This window comes from Vanessa atalanta, chromosome 12 (genome assembly GCF_905147765.1).
Source record: "Vanessa atalanta chromosome 12, ilVanAtal1.2, whole genome shotgun sequence".
NCBI classification, from domain to species: domain Eukaryota; kingdom Metazoa; phylum Arthropoda; class Insecta; order Lepidoptera; family Nymphalidae; genus Vanessa; species Vanessa atalanta.
The window spans coordinates 3,082,838-3,099,827 of NC_061882.1; the positions used below are offsets into that span (position 1 = coordinate 3,082,838).

Genomic DNA, 16,990 nt, shown 5'->3' on the forward strand with positions numbered 1-16,990 from the left:
CAATGAGAATAGATCGTTACAATGGAAACACATTGTAATGATGAGATGTTCTATTTTATAAATGTTCTTTTCCTAGTCGGTAGAAATGAAGATTAGATGTATTTTAAATTCTCATTTTTATAAAAATAACAGAGACATCGTCTTCATTTTACATAGAAAGTATGTGAAGTTTTTTAATCTGTAAGTAAATGTAAATAAGTAATTAAAAGTATTTACTATTGTACATTAATACACGCGATCAGTCAATTTTTTTATATACCAAACACTAAAACCAGATATGTCCAAAACTCTTATTAATATTTTGTCAATATTGATTTAGAGTTAAGAAATGCAATAATTTGTAAATTGTAGTTAACTAAGTAAATTAAATTATCGTATTGTAATTATAATAATTTAATATGAAAGTTTATAATTGCGTTTAATCTGTCCTAACAATTATTAATTTTATATAACTAAACAATTTTTTCTTAATATTTGTGTTTGCTTGATTTTTGATTTATCTATTTATATTTTTCGAATTTTTATTAACTTGTGCTTTTCGCACTTTTAATACTATAGTGTTTACTAGTAGATAATTAATGGGATTATGTGTTTGTTATGTCCATTATTGTGTTATTGTACAGTTTCCTAAATAATAATTAAATAAAAAAATTAATGTAGTTTTCTATGACGTATGTACCAAGCAAAATGACGACGATGTTCTGAGCGATATCGGTCACAGTACCCATTTTCAAGAAACATTAGCTAACTGCTCAGGACATTATATACATTACAGTATTATGTCAAATGTAATCATGCACTCTCTATATCATCACTCGTGATCAGCCGAGACATCTATCTGACACGACGAAAGTGTACAGGTACCAATGACTATGTGGTTTCCGAGGCATATGAGTGTTTACACCGCCAACTTCTAAACTTGGGCTGAAAAATCTAGTAAAATGTTGTCGGTCCAACCCAGTACTTGACTCCTAAATCTGCACGTTTGTGCCATTAAGGCAGTATGGAATGTAGCTTCATATAGCCTTATGGAACCTCGTATTATTCAAGTAAACCTCTAAGATTGTTTGCAAAGTTTATGAAATGCCTTAAAAATCATATTCTATAAAACCTTTGCAGATTATAATAATTAGAGAACTATAAAAATTAAACATTCTACATTTGATTATGTTGTCAAAAATTCAAATTCGATAAACATGTTCATTTAAAATTTACAATTTTGTAGACGATTTAGGCATTTGTGTTTTATAGAAATATTTTACATTTTCGCTAAAAATAACATTTTTGTTTTTTTTTGTCAAATCTATGTGTTCACAGTCATGTTAATAAATCGTGTCAAAGAAGAAGACGAAAGTGTCAACGAGAAAGGTACTGTTGATAAAGGCCACAATTTGGAAGAATATCAGACAGCAAATGAACTGTACGACATTATGACCCAAAATAATCCTCATAATTTGAACGGTTAGCACAAATTGTACTTATAGTTTATTTATAAATCGAGCTGTATATTAACCGAGGACATCATTAAAGTCGATTCTCAATTGGGGTTCGATTCGAAAATTCGTAATTTCTGATTTGGACACCTTTATTTTGGTCTCCAGGCAATATAAACTAATAAAACTGATTCTGTAGATTGGAGAACAGCACCAACAACAACTAATAAAAGAAAATGAGATATAGAAATAGTTAATTAGTATTTTTTAATGAATTCCTGACATCCCGTTAACATACATCTAAAGCTTTATCACTTAAGACACTGAACTAACAGACTATAATACTAATTTATTTCTATTTTATTAAATTGATTTGAATATTAAAATTATTTACAGTGTTGAAAAGTGAAGCACGCGATTTAGTTATTCTATATGAAAATATAGATGTGGGTACAAAACTGATATCCAGCACCATTAATAAAGCATCAAATCAATATGTAGAAACTATAATATACAATGATGATCCTGACTCTGAAGATTCTGATGTTTGTGAACTTTATAGCAATGAGGATTTAAAAAATATATTTGCTATAAACAATGAGAGAATAGATTTTTTGAGTAACATACCTTCATTTGAAAATTCACTTTGCCAAAAATTTGGTAATCAACGCATGAAAACATCAAATTTTTCTAACGAATACGAAAAACATTTTCTATTTAATGATCCATTTATTAAAGAACAATTGCAAAGCTTACATGCAATGACTGCTTCTAAACAGTCCGATAGTGCAGTTCTTCCTATGTCATTATTAGATTACATTTGTTGTAAACGCGTCGAAGAAAACTATAACTTTTATATGGACAATATAATCAATTATGTCCAAAACACCATAGAACAGTTAAAGCGTATAAGTAATGGGGATTACTTAACTGACAGAGTAAAAGAGAAGTGGAGAGAAGTTAAAGGAGAATTTGTTAATAACACAAATAAAAGTAATAAACATATACCTTTATCAAGTACCGACAATAGCCCATTGCCAATTGTGGGAAAATGTAGCGACCAAGTATTTTTTACTTGGGATGAAATAGTACATTCAGAAATGGATATTAGATGTCTGTCAAAAATATTGGAGAAAAAAATAATTGTAGAAATACCAAAATTATTATGCGGTTCATACAAGCTATTTACCAAGCGTTGTAAGGATAATCTCACTTTAAGTTGCAAAAGAACAAACAATCGTGTCACTCATGTGATTAAAGAAAAACCAAGTGTGGATATCCTGGTAAATTTACAACGATCTGAGACTGGGCACATGAATCGTAATATTAATTCCGTTATAGTTCTGCAATCAATTAGACCATCTCTTGCAAGAAAAGGTAAATATAATTACACGTTACGTAGAAAAGTTATTAACATAAAAGGGTATTTATATTAAATTTTGCATATTTTCAGAATCTCGTGTACACAATTTTGTTGCCTTACGTCTTAAGGAAATAGAAAGTAACAAAGAAGAAAATCTAAAAATTATTGAGTTAGATGATAATGATAATTCCATCATTCAAGAAAATGACAGAGTAAAGAATGCGACAAATATCAGTACAGAATTAGACGACGTACTTTCTTCACGTAATGATAGCAAGTTCAAATCAGACATGAGGTGTTCTTTAACACCTTCTGATGAGCTAGGCCGTGCTATGCATCGATTAAATATACAATCTTCAGTGTTAGAAGAGAACGAAGATGATTCCATTAAGAAAAAAAGGTCTCCTACTAGAATTAGAATAAAATCACCCTATGAAAATAAATCATTTGTTTTAGACGAGAGAAAGAGAAAGAGACTCTTAGAAATCCGAGAAAGAAGGGAAAAGAAAAAGTTAGCTATGAATGAAAGTTGCAAAATAACGAAACACAAATTTGTTAAAGGTGCTGTAATGGCCCAATCTTCGAATTCTGTTACAAAATTATCGATTACAAATAAATCTTTTTATAATTCAATATATGGACATAATAATATTGCAAATAAAAATTTTAATAAAAATGTTATTAATGAGCAAGAAAAAGAACCTAATCTAACCTTAGACATTGAAGAATGTCATGAAGAATATAAAAAAGATCAATCCACAGTATCATTAGGTAAAAATGGCCAAAAATATATTAATCGAAGTTACTATTTAGATGATGCAGATACAGAAATAATGTATTTACAAATGAAACAAAATAATGATGAAGATGATACAATGGAAATTTTAACACCATCTACATCAGTATTATCAAGTGATGTTGGTGCTAAGCTTTCTGGGTTTAGAAATTTTATAAATCTATCTACAACAGATTTGAGCGGCACGGATACTACATCAAGCTTACACCAAAATACTCTGTAAGTGAAATATTTACTTGTGTTTTGAATAATTTATTTTATAGTATACATTTTAATAACTTGTTTTATTAATAGATTTGAAAATTCACCTGAATATATGAATAAACAAAATAGTTGCCAGTTATCACCACATTTTATGGAAGTGCAAGTACCCAGTAATACACCAAAAAAAAATGATAGTACTAGAATTGATAAGTGCAAAAAGATTACTATGTCTGTTGAGTGCAGAAAAAGTATCGATAAAATATATGATTTGATGAAAAAAATTACTGTGTCTCCAATATCACTTGAAAACAAACAAAATGACATTCAAATTATTAATAATATTCAAGAAAAAGAAGTGATGTCTGAAGGTATGGAAAATGTTACAATACAAGAAAACGAAAGTGGTACTAGTTTTAAACTTCAGCTAACGTCTTCTAATCCCAGTAGATTTGGAAACGAAAATAGAAATTATGTATTTGAAGCACAAAGAAAATTTCCAACTAAGAAAACTGAAACTAGTACTACGATTGTTCCTAAAGTGGTTATTAGTTCAAAATTTCAAACTGATAAGGTGGAGAAAATAGATCATAAAACAAAGAAAGTAAACAAAAAGGTTGACTCTAAACTTGCTGATAATCCTTTAAGAGCTATTTCTCAATTACTCCATGAATTTGATAGTGTCCAAAAAACAAGATATAAAAATGGCAAAGAAGTCAAGTCACTTAAAAAGAATGACAATATTACCGCCACGTCACGTCAGTTTGCATCAAAAGTAGCATCATGTGAGGAAAAAAATATAAAGCGCAGTGAGCAAGGCAATTCCCGATTTTTTAAACCACTTAGTCCGACAAAAGATTTGAAAATATCTCATCTAAAGCCAGGAGAAGAAAAAACTATGCATAAAAAGAAATTAGCCGATATTATTGATGAAGTTAAGGAAATGAGAGGAGAGGCTGTACGAGGTCCTTCAAAACGACCGATTTTATCCTCCAGAATAGACAATTTAGCGCAGCCGAAGAGATCTTATGTTAAAGCTCATCATGATGATTTTCAAAATAGATATAGTAGAAATACAATACCTAAAGTACAAAAGTCGCCAATAGCTTCCGTATTAGTTCACGAAAAACCTAAGAGAGCAAATTACAAAAATAAACACAGAGAGGGTATCGAAATAGAACAAAGACTAACAAAAGAAATAAAAAAAAATGGACCATCTTTAGGTGCGTAAAGGTGAATTTTTCCCTAAAGTCATACATATCTTATCATGATCACTATAACATTTTTAATGAGTACTTTGATAATTATGACCTTATTACAGAGAAACCTAGACGAGCATACCATAAGAGTCCAGTGAGAAATGAAAAAAGTCCATCGATGTCAGCGAATAGATTACCTAATAACTCTAACGATAAAAATGCTACTCATTTATTGTAAGAAATCTGCTTATAGGCTTTTTAATTTCAATACTAACATACCTACCCAAAAGTAGCAGACAAATACAAAAGTAAAAGGAATTCTTTATCATGAACACTGGTTGAGCAAGTGTTAATATACATTTTTTTATTTTAGAAATAATAAAATGGTAGCTGTGGAAACATATGTAAAAAGTCATTTTGAACGAGTTTTATCAACACGAAATCAAGGCAATAAAAACATTGTACATAAGTCTCGAGTTCCTCTGATACCTCTTGATATTGATATTGGTAAGTAACTTTTAACTTTGGCGTATTGATACAATATTTTTACACAAACTCTAGCCAGTGTTTATACCGGACAAACGAAAAGCAATGTTCATCTTATAATTTTATGTCCTAAAATCTTCTGTAAATTTAATTTGCGTTACAGGCGTAGTGGAAAGAAATCGATTAAATAAAACTAAAGTTCAATAAAATTATTGCAACAAACTTTATATTTTTTCATGAACACCACCATCATTAAATTATACATAATGCTTTTGCCGGGTTATTTATTTTCAACCTATCAAAAGATCCAATTAGAAAGAAAAAACAATTGATATTATATCCAAACACTATTATATACATATATCTTTCTTTGGCTGAAAACTTAATTTAACGTATATTACACCAAATGATACTCATACCAGTTTCGCCAAAACTTTGATACAATTTTTTTAAAGAATGAAATAAACCTTCATGTATGAAAACGTTACTTACTACTCCAACTCTTTGAAAGAATATTTTTTTTAAGTTAATTTCGCCGATTGAGTTCCTCCCTAGAATTGTCGAAATTATTAAAAAGTTGTGCTGACAAATAAAAAACAGCAAATAACATTAATTATTATATATTATACCGTGAGAATATATTGTTGATAAAAAAACTCGTTAGTATTCGTTGTAGTTTGTTGTTTTCACTATGTTGTTATTTGTTCTTTAATATAAACGTTTCCATGTAGACCCTTATTCGATCCATGTGAAGCTAGTTAACTAGTCGTTTATGGGAATAAATTAATATAGTCTTTAATAAGGCGTCAGTATTTTTAACAGTGCACCAATAAATGCTTATATAGAACATTAAAACATAACGAAGAATGGAGATTTTTTCTGATAGAGACACATTTGTTTCTCGTATAAATAATTTTAACTTTATAAGTTCACCTCATCTCTCAGTCGAAGGACGTCCACTGCTGGTCATAGGCCTCCCCCAAAGATCGCCACAACGACCGGTCTAGTGCAGCCCGCAATCAGCGGCTTCCCGCGACCTTCACCAGGTCGTCGGACGACTCATGTTGGGGCCTACCCACGCTGTGTCATTAGTTACGTTAACAGAAATTATAGTATCATCAGCCTCCGACAAGATTTTAAATAAATAAATAAAATTAGCGGAATAATTGTCTACATGAGCGGGGGAGATATCCATTCGAAAAAAGATTTCATATAAACTTCTTCTTCAGTCTTCGTTAGGTTGAACAAAATTTTAAGTCTTTAATGAGCTAACTTATTTGCGAAGTGCGAAGGTGTGCAACATTTTTAACACACTCAAGTATTGGTTCAGATGATTTAAGTAAAGTTTATACATTGCTCTAATACTTCAAATATTGACTGTGTCGTTGGTCTAGTTGGCCACTAATACTGAGTTTCTGGGGTTCAAATGTCTGTCGAAAAATTTTCAGTAACAGCCCTTTGGAAAGCAATTAAGCCGTTGGTCTTGTGCCTGAGCTTTTGAAGGTCGTGTCCGATTTGCTGACTTATCAGACTATGAGGGTGAGGGAATACAGACTGCACCTCTGTTTGCTAATTTTAGTTGGCTGATTTCCCTTAAGATTGATCACTTCTTACATTAATAAATAGTATTTATCATTCCAACCATAATTTTAATTATATTCTTTTCTGATTTTTGTTCTACAGCGTCCTTGACATCATCTCCTATTGGAGAAGAATCTACAAGTCTTGGAAATAAATTACATAAAATGGTAAATGCTAAGATAATTCCGCATTCACTGGCTTTGTCCCCTTTTTCTGAATATAAGGAGAATCCATCTGAAACAGATAAGGACGAAAAGGTGGAGTCAATTGAGCACTTATCGAAACGGAGCACAACAATATCAACCGATTATCTTGTTGATATATTTGAAGACAAAAATATCGTTACAGCTGTGGAGTGTGTTTCGAAAGAAGATAACAATGCTAAAATAGATCAAACTAAAAATGACAATGTTAACATCCAGAGTTCGGAAGAACTTAACTCATACAATGTTTTACAAAAACTAGAAAATGCCTTATATCGTCAAATGTCGAATGGAACGTTTCAAAAACGGTTGAGGTTAAAAAATTTGACTTTAACGCCTAAACAATCTATGCAGCAGGTATTTCTTTTACACTCTGGGGACGCAGGCTCTTTAATTGTAAAGTCAAAAATATCGCAAAAACTAAACTTCTCTCAAACTGACATTATACCAAAATTCGATATGCTTCCCGTTGTATCCCCTGATTCAATAAATATTTTACCTATGCAAATAGCAACCGTAGGTTATGTTTTCCCCACATATCAATTTTTTAAAAATAAATTAAGTAATAAAAGTAATATTTTGAAAAATAAAGATTTTGCAACTAGTTTGCAAATAACAACGTCTAAAAATAATAGTTGGATGGACAAAAGTGTTGACTGTTATAAGGAAAATAATGAACGACAAAGCTTGACACAGAATACTGATCAAGGTATTGATTCGTGTAATGTTAACGTGGGATGTTCAAAAGAATCTTCTAATTTGCTAAATGAGAATACTGAACAGCCAGAAATTAAGCAAAAAGGTGATAAAATTGAATCTGATGATGTAAGAACAAAAAATTGCGATAGTATTAATAATTCCACGTCGCTGGATTTACTTGTACGGCTTTTAAATGAAATTAAAAAGATAACTACTTGCCAATCAAATTTGGTTACAGCCGTGAACGACAACGACACGTACGGCGATAACAAAGAACTAAAAATAATTCTCAACAAAGCAGGTGCCCTAGACAATTCTTTAGATCAAAGTGTAAAGGATTCTATTTCTATTTCTTCTCTTGAAAATCAACGTTATTTACACCCCAGCAATTTTTCATTGTATTTACAATCCAACGTTGATGATTACTTAGATAAATATAAATTCACTCAAGATATTAAAAACAACAATGTGAATGATATTCAAGCTCTGCTCGTTGATAAAGAAATAAATGTTCAAAAGTCACTTAAACAAATCATGCACACATTTACAGATGTTCCATCTCGATTTTTTCCTAGTAAAGTTAATCGTAGTACCCATGTAAGTTCTTTAATTGCTATGGTTAACAAGACATCCTTTGAAACTGTATGTTCATTTTCTGACTGCCACGTATTGTACTCAAATTCTACTTTTAATAATATTAAAACATGGCCGTATGTAAACAAAACTCAATCACTCACCTCATCAATATGTAAGAAAGAAAAATTAGAAGGAAATATTAAAAAACAAAATAAACCGAAGAATATTCTGCAAGCGTCTCGCGTACAAGTAATCTCTGACAACAAAACTAGTCCGGAAGTAAATATACATGATAAAAGTTTTAATACGCTTCAAGAATTCAATCCTCTGCTAAGAATGAAAAGAGATGTGTTGGTTACAGTATATTCAATCCTTGTGTTTACTGTTTTCGCTGCATTAACGATTCCCGATATTATATCTCATTCGTGAATTTATAATACACGTACACATTTTTGTTTTGAAATATAATTTATTTATTTAATTCTTCTTTCATTGTTAATTTGTTAGCAATTGCATATTTACTATTTTATTTCAGATAGAAAATCTCTACTAGCTTGGCTTTATATTGATAAATATTTTAAATATTACCTTAAAGTAGAATTTGAAATCTATCTTTCGGCGAACTTTTGAGTTTACGTTAAATCGCCTGAAATCGTTATTTAAAACATAGGCATGTATAATTCTGAGATTAACCGTTATGTAAACGCCTTAAGGATAGTGAGTGGAGTCACTGAAGATTGATAAGTAATTTATTATGTAACATAATTGACAAGCAAATAGGAATAATTTGACGATCTCTGGTATATTTGTAAAGTAAAATATAATAAGTACATATATTACAAGATATTTTATTAATGTCGTGCTTCAGGTATCTCTCTATTTTTGGTATGGACCAATAATAGAAAGCTACCAAAACTAAGATCAAAAGTGTCATAGAAATACATCAACCTAGTATTAATTTTCAATACTCCCAAAAAACAAATGTATTTTTAAAAGGACTTTTCAAAAACAAAATATATCCACGGTTTACTGTCCTGTTTCTACTCTGGGCTATTTCAGCCGATATCAATACGATATTTGTCTTCAAAAAGAGAGTCAGTCGCGCAACTTTACTCTAAATATTCATCAGAAAATCATGGTAATGTAGTTGGTTGATTTAAATTTGCTTTTATAGTATATTTAAAATTTTTACAATGTGTACTTCCTCTTCATCATTTTTATTATAATTATCAATGGAGCAACCTCTGCAATACTACCATCGGATGGTTTAATGCTCGTAACTTACAAAGTACAAATCAATTAATGTTCGGCTGTTTGATGCAATACCCTTGACTGTTCTAAGAGGAAGAGAAATGAACAATAACATACTATCATGTCAATGTCAAAAGCACATGTTTAATGACTACCGATACAATGTCACTTTAAAAGTAAAAATGTTAAATTGTAAACAAAACAACCCATGTATAATGTATATAGTTTTTCTATGGGATTAGCAACTGACATCATAAGATTAGAGGGCTAAATTAATGTAATAAGTTTTATTAAATATGGCTGCAAAAATCAAGGTACCAAAGGTATACTATAAGTTTTATCTAATTCTATTTACTTTTTATAAAAATGTAAAATAACAAATGTGTGTTTAAATAAATTTTGTTTTATTCAAGCGGAAAAAGCAAGTGGTTGAATTCACAGCTGATAACATAGATAATACGGCTCCTGTGAAAAAGATTTTGGACGAATTACAGCAAAAGAATACTCAGGCCTATACGTTTTATTGTCACAATGTGAAACAGAGACACACAACTCAGAAGGCATTACAAAATTACCACTTTGTTGTTCCTGGTTACCCATTAAACAGTTTCGATGACGACTGGGATGGAGACCTAAACGTCGATTATTTTGAAACATTTCCATATAAATGCTTATCTCCAAAAATAATAACGAAAGTAAAGAATATACAGAAAACTGATCCAGTTACTGATCTTATGAAAAATAAAGTTGAATGGCAGCGAGGATGTCGCAATCTTAAATTAACAGCAAGTAAGTGGATGAATAAAATAGTAGTAAAAACGCGTGCATCATAACCGATGATTTCGGGTTCAAACCCAGGCAAGCACTAATGAATTTGATGTGCTTAATTTGTGTTTATAACTCATCTCATGTTCAGTGGTGAAGGAAAACATTGTGAGGAAACCTGCATGTGTCTAATTTCAACAAAATTCTGCCACATGTGTATTCCATCAACATGCATTGGGGCAGCGTGGTGGAATATGCTCCAAACCTTCTCCTCAAAGGGAGAAGATGCCTTAGCCCAGCAATGGGAAATTTACAGGCTGCTAATGAAAAAATTGTATTGTAATGTAAGTTTTTTGCATGTATCAAGATTAAGAACTTGGCTTATTTGTTGCCATGGTACTATTTAAAAAAATATATGTTATAAAGTCCTCCTGCTCGTTTGCCATCTTTTGACATAAAAAAAAAAAAACTAAGAATGTGGGGTTTGTGCTTCATACTTATCTTTTCATAATCAAATATTGTACTTTTGAATACTTTGTTTTTATGGATTTAGTGCTTTGTTATCAGTTTGATGTTTATATATGTGTTTGTGTGTAAAATTATAAATACATTGAAGCTAAGTAAAAATATGTTACAAAATTACATTACATTTACATGTTACATGGTCATTGGTAAATAAAGAGTGTAAATAAATAATGAAATTTGCTATTTTAACAAAATTTACTACTTGCAAATGATATGGGCCAAATACAAAATAATTTATATGTTAATACATATAAATTAATTTTGTCCATAATACACTTTAAATAAAAAACCATTTTTCAGCTTTCAGTAACATGATGCAAAAGTATGAGAGTCTGAATGAAGAAGTTGTGCAATGTCCAAAGCACATTGTAGAAATGGCAGCTCACCTGGACAGTGATCCAGATCCTTATTTTAATAGTTCATATAATTGGTATTATGCTGGAAATGGGAACCTGCAGATTGTCTGCATTGATTGGGTAGATTATTTGCTCCACAGTGAATTAACTTCAGTTTGTAAGTATGAAATAGAATATGTATAATTTATTTATATACATATCAGAAATTTCATTACGATATTAAGATTAAGATATTAAGATTTTTAAAAACTTGCACAGCATAAAATTACAGAAACTCATGAAGTCCTTAGCACTTTAGATCTAAAACTATGTGAAAATGCTTTAAAAATCTATCAATTTTATAGTTTTAGAAGATAAATATTAATAACAATAATTGATTTCAGATTTATCAGAGTTTAACAAAAATGAGCTACTTATAAAACCTGAACATATTGCTTCTTTTGATTGTGGTGAAGATAACTTCATATTTGAAACTATTTGTTCACAAAATATTATTGCACTCAGAACAAAATATAAGATCATCATACTAAAAATAATTTCAGAGGATTTTCAAATAAAAATAGAAAAAGTAAAATGTTCTCACTCAGACTTACCATATTGTAGCATTACTTTTGATAATCATCATATGAACATATTATATGTTACAACATTGGATAATACATTGAAAATTATCAATCTGGACAGATTAAAAGCGAGAAGTGTTGATTTAAAATGTAAAAGCACATCATTAATTGATAATTGGAATACTGTAATAGGCTCTGGTAGAGGTTTCTATACACATGTAAAAAGAAATTCAATTTCAATTTACGATAAACGATCCAATGATCATGTCTATGTTTGGAAAGATGTAAGAAGTATAACAGATGAGATTGCATGTAACGATATTTGTTTAGCACGACATTTTGAAGGTACCTCCTCATTGTATTTTGCTACAGACCATCATCTCTTCTTAATGGACCTAAGATTCTATCAATCTTCCAAATCAAAAGTTGTGCAAAGATGGACCCATGGTATGGAAAGTGTGCCAACATATTTATCTTATTGCAACTTCGAAATGAATAAAGACATTACATGCCTTGGTAGTCAATGGTGTGAGGATATGTGTTTAATACCTAACTATAATGATAGATTAATTAAGGATACTTATTCTGGAGGTGTAACTGTACCTTTTCGCCCCCCTAGCATACTAAACACCCTTAATAATGCTAAACAAAAAATGTTATGCCATGATTTCTATAATCCTATAGATGCTAGGCTATGTACTGCTATCACTGGTGTACTAATAATGGAACAAGGTGAAAAATATGACATTCTTATGCAGAACTCATTGGGAGATATATCTTGTCACACATTGTTTCCAGAACATATGGAATTATTTATTGACGATGATAGTGCTCAAAGTTTACACAGCTGGAGCGAGCCCTTTAAGCTAGAGAATAAAGAATTCGAAGTTTCCTCTATCGAAAATATTGCAAGTGTATGGAAACAATTGAAAGTATCTGATGTGTTAGAAGTGGACGGTCTAGTCATAGCAAAAAAGAGATTCAATGAAGAGGATATAAAAGATATGTTTGATAATGAAGAAATTGACAGTGGTCTTCAAGAGGCCTGGGTGAAGGCACCAAATGAAACTGTCGTTGACGAGTCCTCTATGGCTCTAAAATTATATTTTTCTGAGGATGAAGAAACCATTTCCTAACATCATTATAATAAATTTCAAAGGTTTTTTTTTATGGCTAAGCATTACTTTAATAGTAAATGATAGTCAGCGTATTTTTTTATACTCATGTATTTATTTTATTGTATTTACAAAATAAAACAATAACTTTCATTAACAAGTCTATAATTCCTACCTAAAAACTAAGCCAGTAATATTAGCAAGTAGTAACTAATCAGTTTCACATCAACAGACATTCACGCACTTAAATCATTAAACAAGCAATGGCATATCCTCTAAGTACGGAAATTATATTCATTTGGCATTGTCTTATTAGTAGTTAAAAGAAAAGAAAATAGTTTTTTTTGTGTTAACAGGACATAGTTATAATTTTTATAATAAATAGTAAACTCAAATGCAAAGAATGGCAGGGAGAGATCCAAATAATATAATTACATAATAATAATGTAGTGATTTATATATGAAGCTGCAAGATGACTTGAATATTTTTTACTACTCAGGATTCGTCTGTTCCAGAAACTGCAAAGAAAAATAAGTTAATATTTTTGTTTATCATTTTATATCATACATATATACATAAAATACTCGAGTTTAATGAATCCATGGAGTAGTTTCCATCAACGATTTCAGTACACTCACAGTACGTGTACGCGTGTGCACATGACGTCACAAACCGAAGAGCTAGCGGCGCGTGAAGGGACGCAGCCAGGAGCCGGTGAGTGGAGTGTCGGAGCGGTCTCGCTCGCGCTCCGCCATCTGCTCCATGAGTCGGCGCTGGTTGTCTCGGAAGGCGGCTATGGGGTCTTCGAACTGGCTGTAGTAGCGCAGCACCTCACGCACGTCCGCCACGTTCGACATTGCGATCGCTGAGATGCAATTATTTACATTGAGATATTTATTTATAAAATTGGGTGTGCAACAAACATATTCACTTTAAAAATAATTTCTAACAAATAAAAATTATTTAGTGAAGCATAATAATTTTAGCATTAATAACATTAATATTCAAATGGGATAATTACTTTGTAATAGATTTGCTAAATCAAGCAATGCGGTGTCATCGTCGGCACCTTTCCATTTATTTAAGATGAGAGCATTTTCTGGTTGGAATTTTGTAGCCATTTTGTTCCAATCCACCACTATCACCTGTGGTAAAAATACATTTTTGTCAAATATAAAGTATATTCAAAAAAATAACTATAATGCGAGATCCCAAGCCTATAAGATTATCTTTTTACTCAAAAAAAGATTTACCTTAGACAAATCTCTGTTAAGTCCTTCCAGATTTTTCACATGAACACCGTCTATAAAATGCGTGGAGTCCCTGAAGAGTCTGTATGAAATCATTTTATTCTCGGGGTCAAGCTTGTCCAATACTGGCCAGATCATGAAAACATTCTCTGATGTGAAAATAACAACCTCATAATCAGAATTAGCAACAGTTTGCAAAAATTGGTCTACACCTGGGCGCTTTTTGAATCTGTAACAATATTTTATATTAAAACATATATTTTATTACAGAACTTAATTTTCATTCTGTAAGCTAAGCCCATTTAAAGGCCCCAGCCCCCAATACTTAGATGCAAGATGTGTACTGTTATAAATGTTTGTAAAATCTTAATATATTATACTTTGAACCTATACACAATAATTCTGCAATGTCAATAGATTATGTAAGCCAAACTAAGCTGATGGTCTCAGTTAGATGATAAATATAACAAAATGATCAGAACTGCGCGTCAAACGGTTTAGATTAAAAAATATACAATTTAGTAGCAGAATACTATTATGTAAAAATTAGTAAAAAGTAATAAAATTGGATTATTCTCATCTAATTATCTTTGATTTTAGATAAAGTTTGACAGTAAGCCAGAAACTATGTTATACTAGTCTGGTTTCGTCTAAGTCTGGTCTAGGTTCTATGCCAGATAACTTTGGAATAATATATAGTATATAGTATAATTAGTAGTTAGACAAGAGTACATCAATACAATTATATTTTTGAGATTCGTAATTTTACAATTCTTTTTCCAGTAAATGTTAAGAATGTGAGACCATAAAAATGATGTAAAAAATTATTCTTATGTTTGAGTTCTTATTTTTCCTAAGAACAGTATTGCAAATTACTACTAATACTGTATTGCAAATTTTGTATAACAAAATATAAGTTTAATAAAATGCCATTCAATAGCATACCTCCATCCAGTCTGGTAGGACCAATCAGGATGAACTAGCACATCAGTAAACTCCAGCACAAGTGTGTAAGTAGGTTGGTAGGGAGCTGGCAATGGATCGGGCAGAAGCTTCTCACGAGAAGGCTCTTTTATCATCTAAGAAACATTTTTAAGTATCAAAATATAATTAAGCTTGTCGATAATACACATTCTTACAATATTTCAGAGTTGATTATTCAATTATATTAATTTTAGATCAAGGCTTAAAAAGCCCTGCTCTAGCTCTAATGCTCTACTTAATTTTTTTGCATATTTATACAGCTTAAAATTTTTACAAAAAAAGCTACAACCTACAAAATTGAGTGTCACAGGCATCCTAGTTTTAGACAATAGCTAAAACATAAGCTAATGGTTAACACTATACATCTTAATATAGAATCCATCAAACTAAGACAAAAACAAATTTATAAATATATACAAAGCTCACTGCCAACTAGATACCTTTTCATAAAATGTAAGTTCTTTCCATGTTCGACGTAGATATTGCAATGGCAATGGCAATGGTGAGAATTCATCCTCAATAGGTTTGCCATCATCATCTCGCCGTGGTGCTCCCATTTCAATAACCATACATCCACCCATTACTGTCATTGCTCCACCAAACACTGCAAAACTGTATACATTGACTTTAATTATTATTGTCTAATAATAATAAAATGTTAAAAGTTCAATATTCATTTATTATTTTTGTCCAACGTCTTTGCAAGTCCAGGCTAACTTCACTTGATTTTTCATAGGCGTAATTTATGTTAAGGGAATGTATACGTCAGAAAGAAACAAAATGTGTGTACATAACCCACAGAATAAAAGCATGATGAATAATGTACAAATCTTTTTGCTTAGCAGTAAAAGATAATAACTTTTCACAATTAGTTGACATATGGAATTAACCATTTAAAAATCATTATAAGTTAATTTTAATTATAAATAGTTAAATTACCCAATTTTCATCCTCCTCCAACTTTTTTCATTCTCTTGGGATTTTTCTTTTTGTTCTTGTTCAAATTTTTCCTGTTCTTTTTTAACCTCTTGCTCATCTGTAGCACTCATAGGTGATTGTGGAAAAAAACGACCAAGTATGTCTACTTTCTCAGTTTCCTTAACATCTTTTTTCTTATCTCCTATGAAAATAATTCAGTTAATTAAAATTCAAGACGTTCTCATTGATCACTAACATTTTTTAAATGTAATATAATACTATATTGGAGCTTGTAAAAAAAATTAAATTTAAAAATAGAATAATAGAAAAAGCAGACGTTTTTTAAATTATAATACTTTTATGTTCGACCAAATTAATACTTAATTCAGTTTATCTGTTAATAACAGAATATTTATTAAAATTAATCTAACCTATATTATCAGAAAAATATCTTGTGGAATTCGCTGACAGAAGCCACGCATTTTGTCTTAATAACTTTGAAGTTTGAAATTTCACAGTTTTACAACAGGCTGCCTGTGTCAGGAAAAATACTTTTCTGAGAGCCATGACTAATTTTATATTCTAAAAATCCACAATTCAGGAATTCACATCATTCAAACAAAACAACTGTCAGTGTCATCTGTCAATTCGTAATAGTCTACTTTTTTAAAAGTTTAATTATTTTCTCTTGAGAAAGGCCAAGGTATTAAATTCAATTCTTTGCG

At 30.6% G+C, this 16,990-nt stretch overlaps 3 protein-coding genes across 5 annotated transcripts; 2 read left to right on the forward strand and 1 right to left on the reverse strand.

The window, feature by feature from the left end:
* Nucleotides 1–1,204: 1,204 nt before the first annotated feature.
* LOC125067950 lies at nt 1,205–8,970 on the forward strand. The gene is made up of 7 exons (XM_047676874.1): nt 1,205–1,461; nt 1,830–2,810; nt 2,887–3,811; nt 3,887–5,016; nt 5,115–5,226; nt 5,366–5,499; nt 7,162–8,970. Exons 1-7 carry the CDS (start codon nt 1,320–1,322, stop codon nt 8,964–8,966), a joined length of 5,229 nt encoding a protein of 1,742 aa, XP_047532830.1. The 5' UTR covers nt 1,205–1,319; the 3' UTR covers nt 8,967–8,970.
* Nucleotides 8,971–9,940: 970 nt separating this feature from the next.
* On the forward strand, nt 9,941–13,263 carry LOC125067786. 2 transcript variants are annotated; one of them, XM_047676550.1, is made up of 4 exons: nt 9,941–10,111; nt 10,202–10,577; nt 11,379–11,591; nt 11,818–13,263. In XM_047676550.1, the coding sequence occupies exons 1-4, from the start codon at nt 10,085–10,087 to the stop codon at nt 13,131–13,133; spliced, it is 1,932 nt and encodes a 643-aa protein (XP_047532506.1). In that variant the 5' UTR covers nt 9,941–10,084; the 3' UTR covers nt 13,134–13,263. The 2 variants fall into 2 exon arrangements, with proteins under 2 accessions (XP_047532506.1, XP_047532507.1); XM_047676551.1 differs by having other exon boundaries at nt 9,941–10,102.
* Nucleotides 13,218–16,893, reverse strand: LOC125067787 (mitochondrial import inner membrane translocase subunit TIM50-C-like). 2 transcript variants are annotated; one of them, XM_047676553.1, is made up of 8 exons: nt 16,697–16,893; nt 16,287–16,467; nt 15,788–15,959; nt 15,309–15,442; nt 14,367–14,592; nt 14,135–14,258; nt 13,787–13,978; nt 13,218–13,631 (listed from the first exon to the last, which is right to left on the reverse strand). In XM_047676553.1, exons 1-7 carry the CDS (start codon nt 16,830–16,832, stop codon nt 13,794–13,796), a joined length of 1,158 nt encoding a protein of 385 aa, XP_047532509.1. In that variant the 5' UTR covers nt 16,833–16,893; the 3' UTR covers nt 13,218–13,631; nt 13,787–13,793. The 2 variants fall into 2 exon arrangements, with proteins under 2 accessions (XP_047532509.1, XP_047532508.1); XM_047676552.1 differs by having other exon boundaries at nt 13,221–13,631; nt 13,752–13,978.
* Between the last annotated feature and the right edge of the window lie 97 nt (nt 16,894–16,990).

Bases quoted from the DNA above. Each gene is read 5' to 3' on its own strand.
- LOC125067950 (XM_047676874.1), top strand. From the start codon at position 1,320: ATGTTAATAAATCGTGTCAAAGAAGAAGACGAAAGTGTCAACGAGAAA. The intron at 2,811-2,886 runs GTAAATATAATT...GCATATTTTCAG, and splicing joins ACCATCTCTTGCAAGAAAAG to AATCTCGTGTACACAATTTT. The intron at 5,017-5,114 runs GTGCGTAAAGGT...ACCTTATTACAG, and splicing joins AAAAAATGGACCATCTTTAG to AGAAACCTAGACGAGCATAC.
- LOC125067787 (XM_047676553.1), bottom strand. From the start codon at position 16,832: ATGGCTCTCAGAAAAGTATTTTTCCTGACACAGGCAGCCTGTTGTAAA. The intron at 14,593-15,308 runs GTATGCTATTGA...ATATTGTTACAG, and splicing joins TCCTACCAGACTGGATGGAG to ATTCAAAAAGCGCCCAGGTG. The intron at 14,259-14,366 runs GTAAATCTTTTT...TTTTTACCACAG, and splicing joins TTAACAGAGATTTGTCTAAG to GTGATAGTGGTGGATTGGAA.
- LOC125067786 (XM_047676550.1), top strand. From the start codon at position 10,085: ATGGCTGCAAAAATCAAGGTACCAAAG. The intron at 10,112-10,201 runs GTATACTATAAG...GTTTTATTCAAG, and splicing joins CAAAAATCAAGGTACCAAAG to CGGAAAAAGCAAGTGGTTGA. The intron at 11,592-11,817 runs GTAAGTATGAAA...AATTGATTTCAG, and splicing joins CAGTGAATTAACTTCAGTTT to ATTTATCAGAGTTTAACAAA.